The sequence below is a fragment of the Bombina bombina genome, chromosome 1, assembly GCF_027579735.1.
Source record: "Bombina bombina isolate aBomBom1 chromosome 1, aBomBom1.pri, whole genome shotgun sequence".
NCBI lineage: Eukaryota > Metazoa > Chordata > Amphibia > Anura > Bombinatoridae > Bombina > Bombina bombina.
Genome location: NC_069499.1, coordinates 449658515 through 449681696, shown reverse-complemented (window position 1 = coordinate 449681696; position 23182 = coordinate 449658515). Strand labels below are relative to the sequence as shown.

Below are 23182 nucleotides of genomic sequence, written 5' to 3'. Positions count from 1 at the left end.
TCCCTAGGCACCACACTCTACAGTAAGCCTACTGATAAAAATTCCATTTTAAGTGCAACAAGCTGTCACCCCCCAGCCCTATTAAAAGGGATAGTCAAATCACAGATGACTAGAGTAGTGCGCAATAATTCAAACAGAGCCACAGGGGTCTCACAGCTGCAGCTCATGCGGGACAAATTCTTACAGCGGGGATACAAGCAACAGATACTTGATAGTACCCTAAGAGAAGTCCTTCCACACACACAGGACAGTCTGATATATAGGGGGAATCTGACAGAGAAGCTGAACAAATTGATAATGGCAACAACGTTTTCACCAAACACCACACAAGCTGGTAACATATTAAGAGAACACTGGCCAATAGTACAGTCTGACCCTAAATTGACCTTCACGCACAACCTGACACCAATGGTAGCATACCGGAGGGGAAGTAACCTCAAGGACAGCTTGGTACGCACAGACCCTAAATCAAGCTACATGGATACTGCCCATACTAACATCAAAGGCTCATACAGATGCCTAGGGTGCACAACATGTAATGGACTCATAACAACTAAAACCTTTCACCATCCTCATACGAATAAAGTACTTAAGATCAAGCACTCAATATCCTGTACTACAACATTTGTAGTCTACCTATTATTCTGTCCATGTGCCCGGTTCTATGTGGGCAAGACGAGCGGAACACTCCGCGATAGGATGGCTAACCACAGACGGGCAATACGATTGGCATTAGAACAAGGAGGATCGGATCAACCAGTGGCCAGACATTGTGCCAACATGAGACACCAGGTGTCCACCATCAGGTATATCCTGATTGACCATATCCCCCCCCTTGATAGGGGTGGGGACAGAAACAAGGCCCTGCTTAGAAGAGAAGCTGAATGGATTTATAGATTGGGCACGGTAGCCCCAGGAGGGTTAAACTCACCTCCAGATTTTAAAACGCTCATTTAAGCTGAGATACATACTGGGGCATGGCAAATACACCTTGAGTAGTTTGTGACAATGTACTGAGGGTCAGGCCTCTTGGGGGGTAGACCACTCAGTGCAGGGTGCACTATCTGGTGTTGGGGGAGCCATGGTAATGATTCCTCCAATGCAACAATACTCGGTATATTAATGCCTATAGCCAACAAGTTCTCATGCAGTCTTAAAACACTGAGCTTTCTTTACATCCATGGCAATCACATAGAGATCATCCATCAACACCAATCTAAGGTGACAATCTCAAGGTGCGGAGAATAACCGATAGGAACATCAGAAAAGCCATAGGCCGAGGAACCATGGGCATATAACCATGACAAGAGATGACATCAACCATTCAACTAAGGATGATACCCCATACACCCTAGGGTCAGGTTGTGCCTACATCATGAAATAGGGACACTGTACTAGGATTGTCTAACTATGATGAAACCAAAGGTTGCATTAAGGATGGACATCACTATATAAGCAATATGACACGGAGCAACTATATGGACTTATAAGGCAACAATAGCTTTCTTTATTACACACTAAGAGAGCTAAGATGTGTGTATTAGATGTAAAGTGTATACAGGCACAAGAGAGATAGATATAATATAATTTACAACAAGATCAAAACCAACTATACATTACTAAAGCTAAGTGTGCAATGTAGCAGCAACAAAGAGGCTGCTATTTATTTATTTATTTACTAGTTATTTTTGTATTTTTGTATCTTCTATCCATGTTAGATGGTTTGATGCTTTTATTTTTCTTCACTGTTATCTAGGTCCAATTGTGGGGACCTACCACATAATCCACAAAGCCAGCCTTAGAAATACATATACCATACTCGAGATAATATATAGATACTATATACAATAAGAGCCAGAGAATACTGTTTAGCCCCTATATATGCCTTTAACTAACACACTCTAGGACAAGCATAAGAGATATGTAGATGTATGAAAACCAGGTTAATAGTGAGACATGAAGGCAATATGTACCGGCTATAGGATAACGTGTAATCTGAGATAGGTAAACCAACAGAACAATCCGCCTAAGTAGAACTGGCACAACAAATGGTTACTATGACAACTAGAATATGACAGCGAGTTCTATCGAACCTGTCACGCAGATCATCGCAACAGGCAGTAGTAACACGCTAGTAAGGGAGATGTAATTTAGATAACAGGAAGCAATGTACATATATATATATGAGCCTAGGAGCAGTGCATAAGGCACTGGCTAAATAAATGTACGCAATTGCAACAATACACAAAGAGTGTGATACACTGTCAATAACGGCACAGAGATTAAAACATTATTACACACTTAGTAACTTAAAATAAGTAACACAGTATCCTTGAATGTATATAATAACATTATAAGTCCTTTATAAAATCGAGGATACCGGATATAATACTACACTTTACACTTCCGGTCCTCACAGTGGAACGCAAAATATGCGGTCCACACACACACTGTTTGGCGTCACCACACTGAGAAATTTACACACACAGGTATTTTTGATTTATTTTTGATTTGTTTAATGAGCAACATGCTTCTATTTAAGTTTGTTTGATGCACTGTATGTTTATGCTGATGATGGGGTAGATTACCCCGAAAACGTTTCATTAAAATTAACTACGTTTTTTCACTAAAAGACCTGAGAGTGCGACCATTACTTTTGGAATATTGATTACATGTTGGCACCCGGGCGGATGACCATTGGAGGGTAACACTGTATAACTGATGGGTTTTTATATATATATATATATATATATATATATATATATATATTCCAATATTTGACATAGAATGGACTAGTTATTTTTCTTTTTTCGTAGACTGATACCCTATAGTGGTTTCTAAGCCTTTATATTAAATATATATCAAATATATATCATATACCCCCTCCAAATTGGTCTGTCAGTGTGGACAGTTTGTGTGCATAGTGGACAGGCAGAATGTGCTTGCATGATATCAGGACATACTTTTTTTCTGCTTGTGTTTACAAATTTGTGTGCATAGTGAACAGGCAGAATGTTCTTGCATGATATCAGGACATACTTGTTTTCTGCTTGTGTTTACAAATTTACACCATATTTAAGAAACGTTAAACCCAAAATTTAGTTCCCCAAACAATGTAGAATATTTTTTTTGCCTGATTTTCCTGCAGTCTAAATAAAATACATCCAATAAATAAAATACCACAATACGTGTTTATATATATTTTTATATAGATAACATATGTATTACATTGTAATAACTATACAGATATTTGTTAACTTATGTTTATAATAAGGCTACACAATATGATTAAGTACATTTTTCTAAGAAATGCTATACATAAAAGATAGCCATATAAAAATTAAATAATTTTATTTACTTCTTAAACAAGGATATATAGTTTCCTTCATAAAATGGTTTGGTTCTTTATAGTTTCATTCACTCAGTTTACGCACAGCGTAGAGTGGGATCATAGGAAATGGTAAAGCGCCTTATGTAAAATGTGTACTCCCGGTTTGCAGTCAGTGTAATGAGATCATTTGATCTCAAACCATCTAATCAGTAAAAACATGTAGTAATTAAACAGCAGTAGGCTAGACCTTTTATATGTCTTGAGGGAAAGACTTATCAAAAATCCAGAAAGCACACTGTTCTGTGCTGTATTTATAAACAATTAATAAAAAAAACAGAACAGAAGTTTTTGTAAAGAAATGTCTAAGTTTATACATAGGAAAATTTAAGTGCATTATTCAGAAATATCGATAAAAAATGCTGTCGTTTTTAACTTAGTGGTTTTTCATAAATGCTGGCCTCTTATCAAAATGAGACCGAAATGAATATCTGTAAATTTAAAATATGTTTTTGTTAATTAACTTTAAATGGATATAAAACACAATTTTTTTCTTTCATGATTCAGATTGAGCATGCAATTTTAAGCAACTTTCTAATGTACTTCTATTATACATTTTTCATCGTTCTCTTGGTATCGTTATTTGAACAGCAGGAATGTAAGCTTAAGAGCCGGCCCATTTTTCGTTCAGCACCTGGGTAGCACTTGCTGATTGGTGGCTATATTTACATTACATGCTCTATCTGAATCATGAAATAAAAAGTTTGGGTTTAATATCCCTTTAACCCCTTGAGTGCTAATGACGGCTCTGAGCCGTCACAGAGTTTCCCACTCTGGTGCTAATGACGGCTCAGAGCCGTCACTAGCACTATCCCAACTTGAGGGAGATCTGGGGGCTCCCACCCGGTCCTACCCCGGCGATCGGTGCTGCATAATGAAAGGCATCGCCGGGCTTCCGTTTTGCGTGGTGACATCACGCGTAATAAACGTGATGACGTCACCGCGCAACTTTATTTAACATTAACAATGATAAATATAGGAGCAGGGGGCATGCTGCTTAGAAGTCTGTATCTCAGGCATCTAAGCAGCTGCAGACCCCCAAGACCCACCGTTGGAAAGGTAATCGCCTAACCTTTCCAACGGTGTAAGTCTTGGGGATCTGAAATAAATAAAAAAAAAATTAAAAAATATATATTTTTTAAAATATTAAATAAAAAACCCTTTATGAAAACCTTAGCACCCAGGTTGGAAAGTGCTTAGCACTCAAAGGGTTAAGAAAAATATGCTTTGAAAGCACTGAATGAAAGAAGGAAGAACATCTGAATGTTTAGCTGTTTCTCATTTGGATTACATACATTTTAAGTGGATAATTACTTAAAGTGACACTGAACCCAAATTTTTTCTTTCGTGATTCAGATAGAGCATGCAATTTTAAGCAACTTTCTAATTTACTCCTATTATAAAAAAATTTTCGTTCACTTGCAATCTTTATTTGAAAAAGAAGGCATCTAAGCTTCTTTTTTAGTTCAGAACTATGGACAACACTTTTTTATTGGTAGATGAATTTATCCACCAATCAGCAAGAATAACCCAGGTTATTCGCCAAAAATGGGCCGGCATCTAAACTTACATTCTTGCATTTCAAATAAAGATACCAAGAGAATGAAGAAAATTTGATAATAGGAGTAAAATAGAAAGTTGCTTAAAATTGCATGCTCTGTCTGAATCACAAAAGAAAAAAATTGTTTTTATTGTCCCTTTAAATGTTTCAATGCATGGACCATTTATTTTGATATTCCATTTTAGATATATTACTATATGAATGTGGTTTGAACTTTTCAAGGGGGCACAGCCCCCTTTAATCCTTTTTAAAAGGAACAGTAAACACATATGTTTAATTATGTGGAGTGAAAAACTTTGTAATATACTTTCAATATGTTTTTGTTCCTTATTTCTGCAATTCAAGTCTGGAAATTGTGGGTTTTCCAAATCTGAGTTTTGGGTGTGCACATTGGCTGGCGTCTTAACCTTGCTTGCTTAAAGAGAATGTAAGTTTTGATGCAAAAGTGCCCCGTTTTTATAAATTCGATTAAAAACAGGGGCACTTTAATTCATTGAAATTTACATTTCACTCGTGGTGAAAAAAAACTTACCTTTTAATCTTGACAGCCGCTCCAGCTTCCCCCGGTCGTCACAAGCCATTTCTGACGTCGGAAATGAAACGCTGTGATTGGAGGAAGCCGGATTCCTCATTTTAGACCTAGGAAGAGGCTTTGCGACGGGCGGAGGAAGCTGGAGGGGCTGTCAAGATTAAAAGGTAAGTAATTTTTCACAACACAAGTGAAATTTAAAGTTTGATGAATTAAAGTGACCCGGTTTTTAATCAAATTTTTATAAATCGGGCACTTTAGCATCAAAATTTACATTCACTTTAACTGCAAAACACCCAATATTTTGTTAAAAGATTGACAGCAACAAACCTTAACTGCTCTGGATTGGCTCCTCGAAATAAACCAACATGTGGGTAAAGTTTGACTATGTGTTAATGCTTTTAAAAGCATATTTTGTGAAAAAACAAACAAAAGAACATTCTTCTATTTCCTGGATAAATGATATTTTAGCAGGTGATAGATTATATGCCTTTCCTGAAATCATACTTAATTAAAGCACTTGTATACAATGACTTAAATAACTGCAACTTGCAAACCTAAAATTGACATTTCTGAAAACTATAAATAGAGGAAAAAATGCTGTTTCTTTGCATACCATTATGTATTGCAGCATTATATATAATACACAGGAATATGAAATAACCTTGCGGAATAGACAATTATTTAGTATACATTTGTTATACACTGTATAGAAACCACACTCTATATATATATATATATATATATATATATATATATATATATATATATATATATATATACACAAGATGAAGGAAGGCACTCACTGGTCTTTTCATCAAATCTTTATTAAGCGTGACGTTTCGGGGGGACACTCCCCTTCCTCAGAGGAAGGGGAGTGTGTCCCCGAAACGTCACGCTTAATAAACATTTGATGAAAAGACCAGTGAGTGCCTTCCTTCATCTTGTATACTTACCTGCTGGCACCCTGGCATTAGGATTTTGAAAGTGAGAGTGCTCTCTATCTACATATATATATATATATATATATATATACATACAGGTATATATATATATATATATATATATATATATATATATATACAGGTATATATATATATATATATATATATATATATATATATATATATATAATATATATAAATCAGTGGTGGGATTCCAAAATTTAAAGGGACAGTCTTGTCCAAAACAAACTTTCATTATTCAGATAGGGCATGTAATTTTAAACAATTTTCCAATTTACTTCTATCACCAATTTTTCTTTGTTCTCTTGGTATTCTTAGTTGAAAGCTAAATCTAGGAGGTTCATATGCTAATTTCTTAGCCCTTGAAGGCTGCCTCTTAGCTCAGGGCATTTTGATAGTTTTCACCACTAGAGGGTGTTAGTTCATGTGTTTCATAGAGATAACACTGTGCTCACGCACGTGGAGTTCCTAGGAGCCCGCACTGATTGGCTAAAATGCAAGTCTGTCAAAAGAACTGAAATAAGGGGGCAGTCTGCAGAGGCTTAGATACAAGGTAATTACAGAGGTAAAAAGTGTATTTATATAACGGTGTTGGCTATGCAAAACTAGGGAATGGGTAATAAAGGGATTATCTATCTTTTAAAACTATAAATATTCTGGTGTAGACTGTCCCTATAAGCAACAGGTTCTGGTGGATTCCAAAATTTTAGCAATAGGTTCTCTAACTTCTTCCCTATAATACAAAACCTTTACACTTTCTAAATTTTAGGAACACGTTCTTAAGAACTGGCGAGAGAGGCTGAATCCTACCACTGATATAAATATATATATATCCTAATGCATTCATATATTCCAATTTGTATTATTTCAAAATTAAACTTTAAGCACCATTTTCATACCTTCTCTTGTAAAAAAGGATGGATGGAATCATATTTCTGCCTATTCATCTAGCAGTCTACTTAACGTGTAGTCAATCTTATCATCAGCTGAGACCTAGGCCATCTTGGGTCAACAAATAGCACATATTAAATTAACTGCATTCTCTGCCACCTCCATATAAAAAATTAAAACATTTGAAATCTGCTGTTTTAAATTTATGTATTTTTTTAATATGAATATATTATATCTTTTTTGGCAGCTTAAAATTGTTAAAATTGAGCGTGAACTTGCTAGTGTTATTTCCTGTTATGAGCTATGTGATACTACTTTATTTTTCCTTCCCCATACTGCTTACTATTTTCCTACACTCCCTAGCCAGCTGTAGAGCAGTCTAGCCAACAACCTGACGTCACTGGCTGTGACAGTACTAGCTGTGCGGAATATACAGGAATATACATAGCAAAAAAAGGAAGCAGTACTGATGTATTGGATACTAAAAAGCAGAAATAGAGTGACGCTGTGTTTGTTTTCTTCCTAATCATTACATTACAAATAGTATGAAGTAAAGGTCTGATGACAGAGTTAAAATGCATATTTTTATGTTCTTCGCATAATGGATTTAAAGGGATAGTCTAGTCAAAATTAAATTCAGATAGAGCATGCAATTTTAAGCAAAGTTCTAATTTACTCCTATTATCAATTTTACTTTGTTCGCTTTGTATCTTTATTTGAAAAAGCAAGAATGTAAGCTTAGGAGCCGACCCGTTTTTGGCTCAGCACCTCTGTAGCGCTTGCTGATTGGTGGCTACATTTAGACACCAATCAGCAAGCGCTACCCAGGTGCTGAACCAAAGATGAGCCGGCTCCTAAGCTTACATTCTAACTTTTTTTAACTAAAGATACCAAGAGAACAAAGAAAATTAATAATAGGAGTAAATTAGAAAGTTGCTAAAAATTGCATGCTCTATCTGAATCATGAAAGTTTAATTTTGACTAGACTATCCCTTTAACAAGGGGTATTGGTTCAATGTATTTAAACATCTGGATATTTTTTAGGACAGTCAATATATGATATTTTGTAGTCTGTCACAATTGCTCCATTGTAGTGACAATTTATTTGAAGAACAGTGTAAGTATTTAGGGTGAGGGAGCTCCCTGGTAATAGATTGCCTTGGTATATAGAGGCAAAGCAATTTTTTCAAGATAAAATGGGTAGATGTTTTTAATAGGTATTTATTTCTTTATTTTTTCTTAGTACTGCTACATAAGGTAAATAACCTTTAAGGGTACTTCCAAAAAAGGTGGGCATTCTTTAACCCATACTACTATTTCTGACCAGCTAAACAGTCCAGCGGAATACAGCACTACAGTGTGAATAAGTGCACAGTGTTAGGGGCAAGCTCAAAACCCCTGTTCACACTAGCTCAAAAGGTAACACCAGCACAATGTATAACTTGTAACACTTTATTTCTGGTTACATAAAAAAAAGTGTTTCAAGTTATACATTATGCTGGTGTTACCTTTTGAACTATTTCTGACCAGGGAGAAAATATATCCTATTTAAAAGATTCATTATATCAACAGTTTTCATATGAATCCTACATTAATTGTATGTAGAGCTGTGTTGATATATTTTGTTTGTCTGGGACAGAATTTATCCTAAGATTAAAAAAGAACCAAATTTACACATCTACTTAAACACAATCTGTATGATTTCCTTTCACATGTATCACACTCTCTGTACAGTATAGATATTACCTTCTTCTATGATTATTTATAGATATTCACACAAACTCCTTTCAAGAAAGCAGATTAAAGACACTTCTGTAAAGCATCAGAAAATCTAAATACCTCTACAAACACATATCCTACATCATTCAACATTAAAGGGACACTGAACCCAATTTTTTTTCTTTTGTGATTCAGATAAAGCATGGAATTTTAAGCAACTTTCTAATGTACTCCGATTATCACATTTTCTTCATGCTTTTGGTATCTTTATTTGAAAAGCAAGAATGTAAGTTTAGATGCCGGCCCATTTTTGGTGAACAACCTGGGTTGTTCTTGCTGATTGGTGGATACATTCACCCACCAATAAACAAGTGCTGTCCAGGGTACTGAACCAAAAATTGGCTGGCTCCTTAGCTTTGATGCCTTCTTTTTCAAATAAAGATAGCAAGAGAACGAATAAAAAATGATAATAGGAGTAAATTAGAAAGTTGCTTAAAATTGCATGCTCTATCTGAATCACAAACTAAAAATTTTTAAAGGGATACTGAACCCAAATTTTTTTCTTTCTTGATATCTTTATTTGAAAAAGAAGGCATCTAAGTTTTTTTTTTGTTTTAGGACTCTGGACAGCACTTTTTCTTTGGTGGATGAATTTATCCACCAATCTGCAAGAACAACCCAGGATGTTCACCAAAAATGGGCCGGCATCTAAACTTACATTCTTGCACTTCAAATAAAGATACCAAGAGAATGAAGAAAATTTGATAATAGGAGTAAATTAGAAATTTGCTTCAAATGTCATGCTCTATCTGAATCACGAAAGAAAAAAACTGAGTTCAGTGTCCCTTTAACTAATTGTGCTCTGCAAATATTCCTTTAATTACAGCTTTTCTACTATAACTATATTTTGACTAATGCTTACTTGTTTTTTTATTTATATAGCAACTATAACTTTAGTCTTAAAAGGGATATTCATTTCACAACATCAGCAATAAAACACTGAAATGCAAAGTTTTGAATATTTTGAAATCAATTAACACTGTCATTTTGTTTGTACAATTGAAAAGGTTTTGAAAATCAAAGGCAGATCAGCAATACTCTTCTTGACAATCCTGGTGGATTCCATATTTTGCTGTGGCCAATTAAAGATGAAAATTGGCTCATACTCTGAATACCCAGAGAGTAGAATGTTGCAGGCTCAGACAAATTTCATAATATTGAAAGGGACAATTAACACCTGGAAACTGTATTATAAAATGTTTAGTTGAGAGCAGTAAAACAACTTTACATAACAACTTTGCAATATACTTTATTTATTTTATTTTGCCAAATTTAATTTAGTTATGAAAATTGATTTTCTAATTCTCAGAACTGCAAATACACATTGCAGATTTCTCAATGCTAACCCTGCTACATGCCCTTCCCTTATTAGATTCATTAGATTATCAAATGTTCTTCATTCTTTTGGTATCTTTATTTGAAAAGCAAGAATGTAAGTTTAGATGCCGACCCTTTTTTGCAAAACAATGCAGTCAATACTAACAAAAATCAGGCAAAATATATAATGAATATCTTTTACAATTTAGTTTTATTTTCCTTAATTACTGTAAACTTTATACTGAGATATTAAATGTTGAGTTTAAAGTCCCGTAAAATGCATTATAAAAACCGGGAAAAGGAAGAGAGTGGATATAGCCATATTGATGTAATATCAACAATAACATTTCTCTGTAATGTATTTATTTTGTGAACAAGATGTTCAATGCACTTATGGAAATATGGTATATAGAAAATAAAATGTCCAATTTTGTTGTGAATTAAAACCAGACACTATAGGAGAATACACTTACAGTAATTTTAAAATAATAGTTTTTCTCTAGAGAAAATATCTTTTGGAAGCGTTGTACAATATGACATTTTGTTTATTATTAGACTTGGCAATATGAAGTTGTGAATGTACTGAAGATTTCTGCTCTAGTCCCTCATGATGACTTTTTGAAACCACATCACTGTACCAATTTAAAGCGAATGAAACCTCTTGGAGAAATGTGGAGAGACAAATTGAAAGTAGTGACACTTAACCATGAGTCATTGATTCATTTCCATGGTTTTGTAAATTCTGCAGTTTTTACATAGTTGCCCTTTGACCTGCATCGTCCAGTTTCAGGTTTCTTTTCCTTGCTGCTTCACTGTTTAGTTCCACATCAGACTTCTCAGTATTGCTGTAGTCTGTGGAGCCATCCTCTGTGCCCTCTGGGGTGCCTCCCTCAGGGCGCAGAGTTTTTAAATTTTGTTCTGGGGGGCGCTTCCAAGCTGGCTGAGTCGTCATCCAAATCACCAAAGCGCCAAATACAAATATAAGCACTCCCAGAGTGTTCACAAAGATCGCCTCTGGTGGAAGCTTGCTGTATGCTGGATCTTTCCTAAGAAAGAAAAAAAAATACGTTTAGGGAATTAGAAATTTAGCAGATAGACCTTTACCACTATTTTTACTAAAAATTACACAGATATAAATATTTTTTTCATAGTATCCAAACTTGTTTGTTCAAACCCAAATTCTCAAATTTACATAATACTCAATATGTATATGAATGTGTATATATCTAGGGGACATAATCTGTTACAGGATTATAAATACCTGGAGTCTTTGTATGGAGTTATTCCAGTTATTGAAATATTTTACAGAACTTCTATATATCTTTTTTTGATCATTTATTTTAATATGATATGTCATAAGTGCTATCTAAAACCGAGCAACTGACTTTATAGTTGCTATACTATATTTTAGTCTACATAACCAATATATTTAACCCCTTAATGACCACGTTGCACCATGTACTTTGCCAGTCGTTAAGGGTTTCCTTGCTAATAGCGCAAGCAGCAAGACCTTGCTATTAGTAATGCAAACCCTATTAAAAGACCAGCGACGTACCCTTTAAGAGTTAAAGGGACAGTAAAGTCAAACTTAAATGAGCATGCAATTTTAAGCATCTTTATAATGTACTTCTATTATCAATTTTGCTTAGTTCTCTTGGTATTCTTTTTTAATGAGGTGTCCTAGGTGAGCTAAGGAGCATTCATGTGTCTTTAGCCATCTGGCTATAGTGTTTGCAAAAATGTTTATAGCAATGTTAGACATAGTTGCAAACTCATGTGCAGGCTCCTGAACTCACATAGGGTTACTGATTAATACCAACTAAGCAAAATTGAAGATCAAAGTAAATAGAAAGGTGCTTAATATTGTATGCTCTTTTGAATCATTTTAAATGTAATTTTGACTTTACTGCCTCTTTAAGATAAACATTTATCAAAGTTGTTTATAGCCTTTTGTAAATGCAAGATAGGGAAAGAAGGGCACAGATCTTTTTATTGCACTTTCAACTTTTATCCCAATTACATGATCACCATCTTTCCCTTGAAAGTCAGCCCATATAATAAAACGTAATGAATGCTTACCTGATAAATGAATTTCTTTCATGGTGGTGAAAGTCCACGATCCATTATTCCTGGGAATTACTCTTCTCTACCACTAAGAGATTCCCAAACCCCAAGAACTCTATAAAAGCCCTCTCTTTTCACCAGTACCTCAGTCTAACATATAGCCGAGCACAAAGAGGAAGGAAAATTAATAAGAGCAAAAAAAAAAAATAGTAGCAAGGAAAAAAGATGTACGCAACAAAAAAATAGAAGAAAAAACAACCAGAAAATATATGGTGGAGTCTCGTAGACTCTCACCACCATTAAATAAATTAATTTATCAGGTCAGCATAAATTATTTTTTCTTTCATGCAGGTGGTAAGAGTGCACAATCCATTATCCCTGGTAATGAAGCTAAATCTACAACCCCAATAGATCTTAAAAAGGCAATTTAAAAATAACCAACAGGCATAAACAAACCAACCAGAGACAACTGCCTGAATGACAACCTACTAAAGTCTGCCTCAGAAGAAGCAAAAACATCAAACGTGGTAGAAAAAATATGCAAAGAAGACCAAGTAGCTGCCTTGCAAATTTGGTCCACAGATAAAACATTCTAAAAGGGTGCATGTCCGAACTGCGTTCTTGACTGGTCGCACATTCCCATAGCTCTGACCGAAACTCTGAAAAATCAGCCGATATCAGAGCCATCCAACAGCAAAAATCAGTCATTAGCAAGCTCCACAATTGTGCTACTCCATAGCTTAACACTTTACATGATATCAGCAGTTTTTTTTAAAGTCGGAGTGAGGCTTAGGACAACTGAGGCTTAGGGCGGCGGCGCATAATAGGCAGCGCTACCCCCCTCGGTAACCCGAGGTCTTCAGCCGAAACTGGACACATCTGTATTTAAGAAATTAACCCTGAATACATAACCTTACAGCGCACAACATCTCTGATAAATAGCAGAAAGGAGCAAGGAGAATACTATCATAATGCACACCACATTGCGTTAACCATGGAGAATCTTGAAAAACGGCTACTAGATATACTTGAAAGAGCACCATTTTACTACCTAATGGAATGTTATGCTACAACCACAATACAAGCATCTGTTACCGGATCTCCATATATATACGCTTAAAGTGATGGTAAATTCGTATGTATTGCAAAACATATTCTAGATGCTCTTACTTTAACTAGCAGATCGATGTGCTTATATTTAAAAAATAAACTTTTTTTACTTTGTTATTCCGTTTTTATTAGGGTAACCGTACAGTCTAATAATCTGCCTCCCTCTATATATTTCACAGGGGCAGCTGTGATTGACATCGGTTTTAGCCAATCATCAGCTCACCATGCGCCCCATGTGAAATCGGACCTGCACGCTCCCGTGCTCTCAACTCACTCATTGCTATGGACTGCACATGCGCAATTCTTACGCTAATTGCGCATATCTAAATGATAATACTAATAATACTATGAGTTACATAGTGCAGGGCAGCACGTATACCCAAGGGCCAAGGCTCAGCTGAATGACATGAGAAGAGATGCTTGTTGTAATCAAGGGTTCCCAATGCAGTCAGTGCGTCACATTGATCAAACAATTTTCAGTCTGAGTGTTTGCAAATTTCAGGGTGTTCCTGGGCTGGACTGTGTTAACATTCCTCTTTGCATGTTTAATCCTGCATTGTGAGATAGTGATAGTTACAATTTGTAGTCAATATAGCCACCGACATCCCTTTATCTCCTATCCCTATCAGCCATAGCATGTAAAAGTTATAATGAAGTTACAGGGGGCTAGTTATCAAGCCGTCTACTTTTCTGGCTTCGCCGGCCCAATACGTCCGCCTAAGCTCGCCTACCTTCGCCGCCGCGGACCTGAAAAAATACGCCTAAGTTATCAAATAAAGCTGTCAAAAAGCCGCGGGGCGATGAGCAGCGGACTGTGACAGTTATCACTCATCCGATCTCGCTGCCCTTCGGCTTTTTCCCAGCTTTATTGCTAGCCTGTCACTAAGCACTCACACTAAACTGCACTGTTCTACCCCCTATACCGGCGCCCCCGGAGGCCCCCGCAACTCAATAAAGTTACTAACCCCTAAACCGCCGCTCCTAGACCCTGCCGCAACTTTGATAAATGTATTAACCCCTAAACCGCCGCTCCCGGACACCGCTGCCACCTACATTATACCTAGTAACCCCTATCCTGCCCCCCCTATACCGTCGCCCTCTATTATAAAATTATTAACCCCTATCCTGCTGATCCCGCACCTCTCCGCAACTAAATAAATAGTTTAACCCCTAAACCGCCGCTCCATGAACCCGCCGCAACCTATAATAAATTTATTAACCCCTATCCTGCCCCCCACTACGCCGCCGCCACTGTAATAAAATGATTAACCCCTAAACCTAAGTCTAACCCTAACCATAACGCCCCCCTAACTTAAATATTAATTAAATAAATCTAAATAAATTAACTCTTATTAACTAAATGAATCCTATTTAAAACTAAATACTTACCTTTAAAATAAACCCTAATATAGCTACAATATAAATAATAATTATATTCTAGCTATCTTAGGATTTATTTTTATTTTACAGGTACCTTTCAATTTATTTTAACCATGTACAATAACTATTAAATAGTTATTAACTATTTAATAGCTTACCTAGCTAAAATAAAGAGAAATGTACCTGTGAAATAAATCCTAACCTAAGTTACAATTACACCTAACACTACACTATACTTTAATAAATTATTCCTATTTAAACTAAATACTTACCTGTAAAATAAACCCTAAGATAGCTACAATATAATTAATAATTATATTCTAGCTATCTTAGGATTTATATTTATTTTACAGGTAACTTTGTATTTATTTTAGCTAGTTAGAATAGTTATTAAATAGTTATTAACTATTTAATAACTACCTAGCTAAAAGAAATATAAAATTACCTGTAAAATAAATCCTAACTTAAGTTACAATTAAACCTAATACTACACTATCATTAAATTAACTAAATAAACTACCTACAAAGAACTACAATGAAATACAATTACATAAACTAACTAAAGTACAAAAAATAAAAAAAGCTAAGTTACAAAAAATAAAAAATTAAGTTACAAACATGTTAAAAATATTACAACAATTTTAAGCTACTTACACCTAATCTAAGCCCCCTAATAAAATAACAAACCCCCCCAAAATAAAAAAAATCCCTACCCTATTCTAAATTACATAAATTTCAAAGCTCTTTTACCTTACCAGCCCTTAAAAGGGCCATTTGTGGGGGCATGCCCCAAAAAGTTCAGCTCTTTTGCCTGTAAAATAAAAATACAACCCCCCCCCAACATTAAAACCCACCACCCACATACCCCTAATCTAACCCAAACCCCCCTTACAAAAACCTAATACTAATCCCCTGAAGATCATCCTACCTTGAGTCGTCTTCACTCAGCCGAGCCTCCGATGGAACTGAAGAGGACATCCGGAGCGGAAGAAGTTAATCCTCCAAGCGGCGCTGAAGAAATCTTCCATCCGATGAAGTCATCATCCAGGCGGCGCTGAAGAAGTCTTCGATCCGGCCGATGTCATCTTCAAAGAGGCGCTGAAGAGGTCTTCTATCCGGGCGAAGTCATATTCCAAGCCGGGTCTTGAATCTTCCTTCCGCCGACGCGGAACCACCTTCTTCACCGACGGACTACGACGAATGACGGCTCCTTTAAGGGACGTCATCCAAGATGGCGTCCCCTCAATTCCGATTGGCTGATAGGATTCTATCAGCCAATCGGAATTAAGGTAGGAAAATCTGATTGGCTGATGGAATCAGCCAATCAGATTGAGCTCGCATTCTATTGGCTGTTCCGATCAGCCAATAGAATGCGAGCTCAATCTGATTGGCTGATTGGATCAGCCAATCGGATTGAACTTGAATCTGATTGGCTGATTCCATCAGCCAATCAGATTTTCCTACCTTAATTCCGATTGGCTGATAGAATCCTATCAGCCAATCGGAATTGAGGGGACGCCATCTTGGATGACGTCCCTTAAAGGAGCCGTCATTCGTCGTAGTCCATCGGTGAAGAAGGTGGTTCCGCGTCGGCGGAAGGAAGATTCAAGACCCGGCTTGGAAGATGACTTCGCCCGGATAGAAGACCTCTTCAGCGCCTCTTTGAAGATGACATCGGCCGGATCGAAGACTTCTTCAGCGCCGCCTGGATGATGACTTCATCGGATGGAAGATTTCTTCAGCGCCGCTTGGAGGATTAACTTCTTCCGCTCCGGATGTCCTCTTCAGTTCCATCGGTGGCTCGGCTGAGTGAAGACGACTCAAGGTAGGATGATCTTCAGGGGATTAGTGTTAGGTTTTTGTAAGGGGGGTTTGGGTTAGATTAGGGGTATGTGGGTGGTGGGTTTTAATGTTGGGGGGGGGTTGTATTTTTATTTTACAGGCAAAAGAGCTGAACTTTTTGGGGCATGCCCCCACAAATGGCCCTTTTAAGGGCTGGTAAGGTAAAAGAGCTTTGAAATTTATGTAATTTAGAATAGGGTAGGGATTTTTTTTATTTTGGGGGGGTTTGTTATTTTATTAGGGGGCTTAGATTAGGTGTAAGTAGCTTAAAATTGTTGTAATATTTTTAACATGTTTGTAACTTAATTTTTTATTTTTTGTAACTTAGCTTTTTTTATTTTTTGTACTTTAGTTAGTTTATGTAATTGTATTTCATTGTAGTTATTTGTAGGTAGTTTATTTAGTTAATTTAATGATAGTGTAGTATTAGGTTTAATTGTAACTTAAGTTAGGATTTATTTTACAGGTAATTTTGTATTTCTTTTAGCTAGGTAGTTATTAAATAGTTAATAACTATTTAATAACTATTCTAACTAGCTAAAATAAATACAAAGTTACCTGTAAAATAAATATAAATCCTAAGATAGCTATAATATAATTATTAATTACATTGTAGCTATCTTAGGGTTTATTTTACAGGTAAGTATTTATTTTTAAATAGGAATAATTTATTAAAGTATAGTGTAGTGTTAGGTGTAATTGTAACTTAGGTTAGGATTTATTTCACAGGTAGATTTCTCTTTATTTTAGCTAGGTAAGCTATTAAATAGTTAATAACTATTTAATAGCTATTGTACATGGTTAAAATAAATTGAAAGGTACCTGTAAAATAAAAATAAATCCTAAGATAGCTAGAATATAATTATTATTTATATTGTAGCTATATTAGGGTTTATTTTAAAGGTAAGTATTTAGTTTTAAATAGGATTCATTTAGTTAATAAGAGTTAATTTATTTAGATTTATTTAATTAATATTTAAGTTAGGGGGCGTTAGGGTTAGGGTTAGGTTTAGGGGTTAATAATTTTATTACAGTGGCGGCGGCGTAGTGGGGGGCAGGATAGGGGTTAATAAATTTATTATAGGTGGCGACGGTGTAGGGGGGGCAGATTAGGGGTTAATAAATGTATTATAGGTGGCGACGGTGTAGGGGGGGCAGGATAGGGGTTAATACATTTAATATAGGTTGCGGCGGGTTCAGGGAGCGGCGGTTTAGGGGTTAATACATTTATTATAGTTGCGGTGGGCTCCGGGAGCGGCGGTTTAGGGGTTAATATGTATAGAGTAGCTTGCGGTGGGCTCCGGGAGCGGCGGTTTAGGGGGTAATAACTTTATTTAGTTGCGGCGGTGTAGGGGGGGTCAGATTAGTGGTGTTTAGACTCGGGGTACATGTTAGGGTGTTAGGTGTAGACAGCTCCCATAGAAATCAATGGGATGTCTGTCAGCAGCGAACTTGTACTTTCGCTATGGTCAGACTCCCATTGATTCCTATGGGATCCGCCGCCTCCAGGCTGGCGCTTTGAAAACCAGGTACGCTGGGCCGTAAAAGTGCCGAGCGTACCTGCTAGTTTTTTGATAGCTAGCAAAAGTAGTGAGAATGTGCCGCACTTGTGTGCGGAACATCTGGAGTGACGTAAGAATCGATCTGTGTCGGACTGAGTCCGGCGGATCGATGCTTACGTCACAAAATTCTACTTTTGCCGGTCTCGAGCCTTTGATAACTAAGGCGTATCAGCCTCGCCACAAATACGCTGCGGAATACGCAGCGTATTTGAGGTTGACGGCTTGATAACTAGGCCCCACAGAGTGCAGGGCAGCACGTATACACAAGGCAGGGCCAAGGCTCAGCTGTAATGACATGAGAAGAGATGCTTGTAATCAAGAGTTCCTAATGCAGTGCGTCATATTGATCAGACAATTTTCAGTCTGAGTGTTTGCAAATTTCAGGGTGTTCCTGGGCTGGACCGGGTTAACATTCCATTCCTCTTAGCATGTTTAATGGCTGCATTGTGAGCTAGTGATAACTTGTAGTCAATATAGCCACCAACATCCCTTTATCCTCTCCTCCAGGCTCCCACATTACTTACCTTTTAAAGTCACGGGCGGGCACAACGCGCTAGAGACAGTCTTCCTCCACTTCTTGCTCCCTTGGTCCCTCCTGACCTGTGCGCTAGGAGTGGGAGGAGTCGGGACCCGACGTGCTAACTAGTGACGTAAACCGTAACGCTAGTCAGCAGGTAACGTTCGGACAGAGTCGGATTACACTTACAGGCGGCACAGACTCACAGACAACACTGACTGACAATTGAAGTTCACACTTGCTTAAGACTCAAGAGAGAACAGCAGGGCACCTGTTAGAATGTTTATCCTCCCTGTTCCCTTTGCCTGCCAAGTTGTCAAAGCGCCGCTGGAGTCTGGGACTGACTGTCACAGTCTACTATCTGGTGGAGGCTTTGCGCCCCCCATAATTATGCGCCCGGGGCAACCGCCCCTGTGCCCCCCCCACGCTACGCCACTGATTCTATATATGATGTATGTATGTTGTCCTCAATAAAAAATATATTAAAAAAAAAAAAAAAGTGGTGACTGAACTGGTAGAATGAACAGAAATACATCTAGGTGGAGGCAAACCTGCCTTCAAGAAAGCTATATGAATCAGAAGCTTCAATCAAGAAGCCAAAGAAACAGCAGAAATTTCAGCCTTTTCATAGAACTGGAGAAAAGAACAAACAATCAAAATGTTTGTCTGAAATCCTTAGTAGCATCTACATAACACTACAAAGCTCTAACAGAATCCAAAACATGAAGAGATCTTTCTAAATGATTCTTAGGAATTATACCTAAAGAAAGAACAACAATGTCCCAATTTATATTGTCAGGAAACACAAGAAAGAGTAAAAACTCTTCTAGCAGATCAAGTTTAATATACACCTGATGCATAGGGAACGATTTAAGAAGCAGCGAATGCTGCTGTTTCCACGCAAGCCTTAAGACTTGACAGAAACATAAGCTAAGAAGGTGGCGGACAGCAATGAATGTGCAGGGGGCGGTATTGCCCAAGCATTTCATGAGAAATGCTTGTGCAATGATAAGTGCCGACAGCGTATTATGTTGGCATTTATCGATGTGGGGCACACATGATCCGCTACAGTCGATCATGTCTGCCCGCACATTAATAAATCGGCCCCATAGGCTCAAAAGGAGGAACCTGCAAAATCTGCAAAATTTTTGAAAATGCTCATCCAAAAATACAAACCTCAGAAACCGATAATGTTCCTGAAATAAGAACATAACATAAAAGGTAAGAATCCTAAAATTCGAATGACCTCGCAGAATAGTCTGAATAGTTTCCATTTCAAAAGTAGGAACTTAAGAAACTTGTTCAGAATTTCTAGATCAGAATTTACCTGAAAGTTCCCTCCTTCTTTGGAACAATGAATAGGTTGCAGTTCCCATCTACCTGAGCCTTTACAATTTTCCAAGGAACAGGACAGAAAAAAACCTTCCTTTGGGAGGCCTTGATATGAAACGTTTTCGATATCCTTAAGACTATGTTAAGAACCCAAGGAACCTGAACAGACTAAAACCAAGCTACCTGAAAGAGATGCAACCTACCCCCTATCAGAGTCTCTGGATCAGGGGCCGGACCTACATGCAGACTTGGAAGGGGGAGAAGATTTGTTTGACTGATCAGACCTGTTCCAGATAAACTAATGGCCACTGTTCCTGTCAGCATATTTCACAGCATATAGATTGGCCTGGTATATAGCTTTGCAGCCTTGCAAGCAGAGGCTTTATTTTTTTTTGCAAATGCTATTCTATTTATTTCCAGATATAACCAGAGGAACTCTGATATTGGGCAAAGGAAAACGATTTCTGAGCCCTGTTATGACGAAAGGGACAAGGCAAAACAGAAATCTGAGCTTTAGGTACACCCTTGGACTTCTTGTCCTGATGAAGAAAAGCTCCTTAATCTCCAGACACCGTAGAAATAATGGAAAACAAACCAAAACCAAATAAAATCTTTCCCTGTAAAAAAAAAAAAAAAAAAAGATAGCATTTGCATATTTAAACAACATAAAAAGAATTAAGAAAAATTCACTCAGAAACATAAGAAAACTGCCCAGAAAGACTATATATCCAAAAGATAACGCAACAGCCACATCAGCAATAGATATTACTGAACTGAAAATATAACTTGCTTGCAAATAAGCCCTCCTAAAGAAAGATTATAACTTCCTATCTAAAGGGACTATAAGGGAAGAACAATTTTCCAAAATAATGGTAGTACATTTAGCCAGAGATATAACGGCCCAACCACTTTGGGAATAGCTTCCCAAAGCTCAATAATAGAAGCCAGAAAAGGATACACATTCTTAAACGTTGCAGAAGAAATTTAATAAAAGGTATACATGGCTTAGTCCAAACTCTGAATATAATCTCACAAACTGCAACAGGGACAAGAAACAAATCAATGGATCTAACCAAGGGTTTAAAAAACATGAAAACGATATTTCCGCTCCACTGTATAATACCAGCATTCTCATTTCTAGGAAGCATTGCGCTTGAGTCAAGAGTGAGCGCTTCCATAGGCTGCATCAGAACTTCAGCACAGCGAAGGGGGTAAGTAGCGCAGCGATGGGCAGCAATTTTCATTATATATGTATATGATTATAAACATATATTTATGTGTTAAAATGTGTATATACACAATTACACATATTAACACATAAATATATATGTATAGAAACACATATATATTTACAGGGAGCACACAGTTCTAATAGACCACATTGTAAATGTACTTTTCAGTGCCGTTTCTTTTTCTAACACCCCATTCCCGACAATTTTAGCCCAAAATATATTGCCTAGTGCAGTAATTTTATTAAACAATAAAGATGCTGCTATCTTTATTTTCAATAAAATATGTTAGACTGTATTTTGTGGGCATTTGAGGCACATTTATAAAATTAACCAGAGATCTGATATAAGTGCTAATTGCGAGCTCACAGTAGCAATTACCAGCCACTTGTAATGGCTGATTAATTATCGCACGCCTGCAAACGAGCAAATTTGCACATTTGCGGGAGTGTGATAATTTAGCGTTTTTAACCTCTAAAGTAAGTAAGCAAAATTCCCTTAAAAAGAGAACAAATATGCTCAACATAAAGTGAATGATAGGATGTTTCAGTTTAAATATTAGAGAAAGACTCAACAGAGAAAACCACCCCCTCTAAGGACACAGCAGCCTCATAACTAGAAACAGTAACCTTAGCAGGCTAAGAACTAGTAGAAGGTAAATTCTGAAATGACGTGTTACGCTTAGCTGAAAGAGCCATGGTCACCAACATTTCAGCACTGTTGTTCACATGAAGTTCTTAATTCCAGGAGAAAAAGTAGATTTTCTTCTCTAAGGAACAAAATAGAAGGAGCAATAATACCCTTTGAAGCAAGAACAGTAGTAGAAGTGGCGAGAATGCATTAAAACATTTATTGCATAAGATTGCCGAGGGAAATACCTTAGCATAACAAAATAAACATTTAACACTGGTAGAAAATGACCCAGCTTCAAAGGCAGATTTAGAGAAAGAATTATAAGACTCTATAACTGCAAAAAAATAAAGAAAAACAATGGAATCCAGCCTCTTGTCAAAAATAATGATAAAAACCTCTTTATTGCCTAAATATAATGGGAAAAAGGACAACGTTTCCCTACAGTAGGCTCTTAGTCATGTGACTACCTTGCATCCAGGCAGCACAATTGTAAAGTGAGGTGTGTATCAAACTTACATAATTTATAATAGAAAATTACGCACACTATCACGCCGACGCACACAGACCCGATGGCCGGTGTGCATCAACGTGCATCAAAAAATGTATGCACGTGACTAGTGTGCATCAAAATATGCGCTTGAAAAAGCTGAATAATTTTCCATATTATTTTAAAGAGGAAAATACCAAATAACAACGTAAATATAACTGTCCCACGGCTATGTACATATATAACAATATATATAGTGATAACTTAAAAGGGACAGTCAACACAAAAATAGTTTTAACATATATCTATAAAGTTGCCCTAGCTTTTTTCCAAATATATGCCAGTTTTTAACGATAATCCGTTTTCAAGTTAAATCACTTTTCCCTGGCTGTCGTTTTAAAATGTCTGTGTAGCTCCACACCTTTTTCGTCATCCGTGACATCATTAAAATCCTGTGTTCCCTGTAATTGTTCTAAGTTACTCGTAACCGTTTTTCGGGCATACGCAATGTGCCTATTGTACTCAAGCCACTTTTTCACCCAGGAACAAAAACAGCCTGTGTATGTGTGATGCAGGGGAAGTCACTCCCCCCCCCC

The 23182-nt window shown here is 36.9% G+C and overlaps 1 protein-coding gene across 1 annotated transcript in view; it reads right to left on the bottom strand.

Annotated features, from left to right (window-relative positions):
- Positions 1-10342: 10342 nt before the first annotated feature.
- The window catches only part of LOC128645430 (plasma membrane ascorbate-dependent reductase CYBRD1), a 41485-nt gene continuing 28645 nt past the window's right edge, over positions 10343-23182 (bottom strand). The window contains exon 4 of the mRNA XM_053698429.1: positions 10343-11476. Within this exon, the coding sequence (XP_053554404.1) occupies positions 11182-11476 (295 nt within the window). The 3' untranslated portion in view covers positions 10343-11181. The remainder of the gene's footprint in view (positions 11477-23182) is intronic.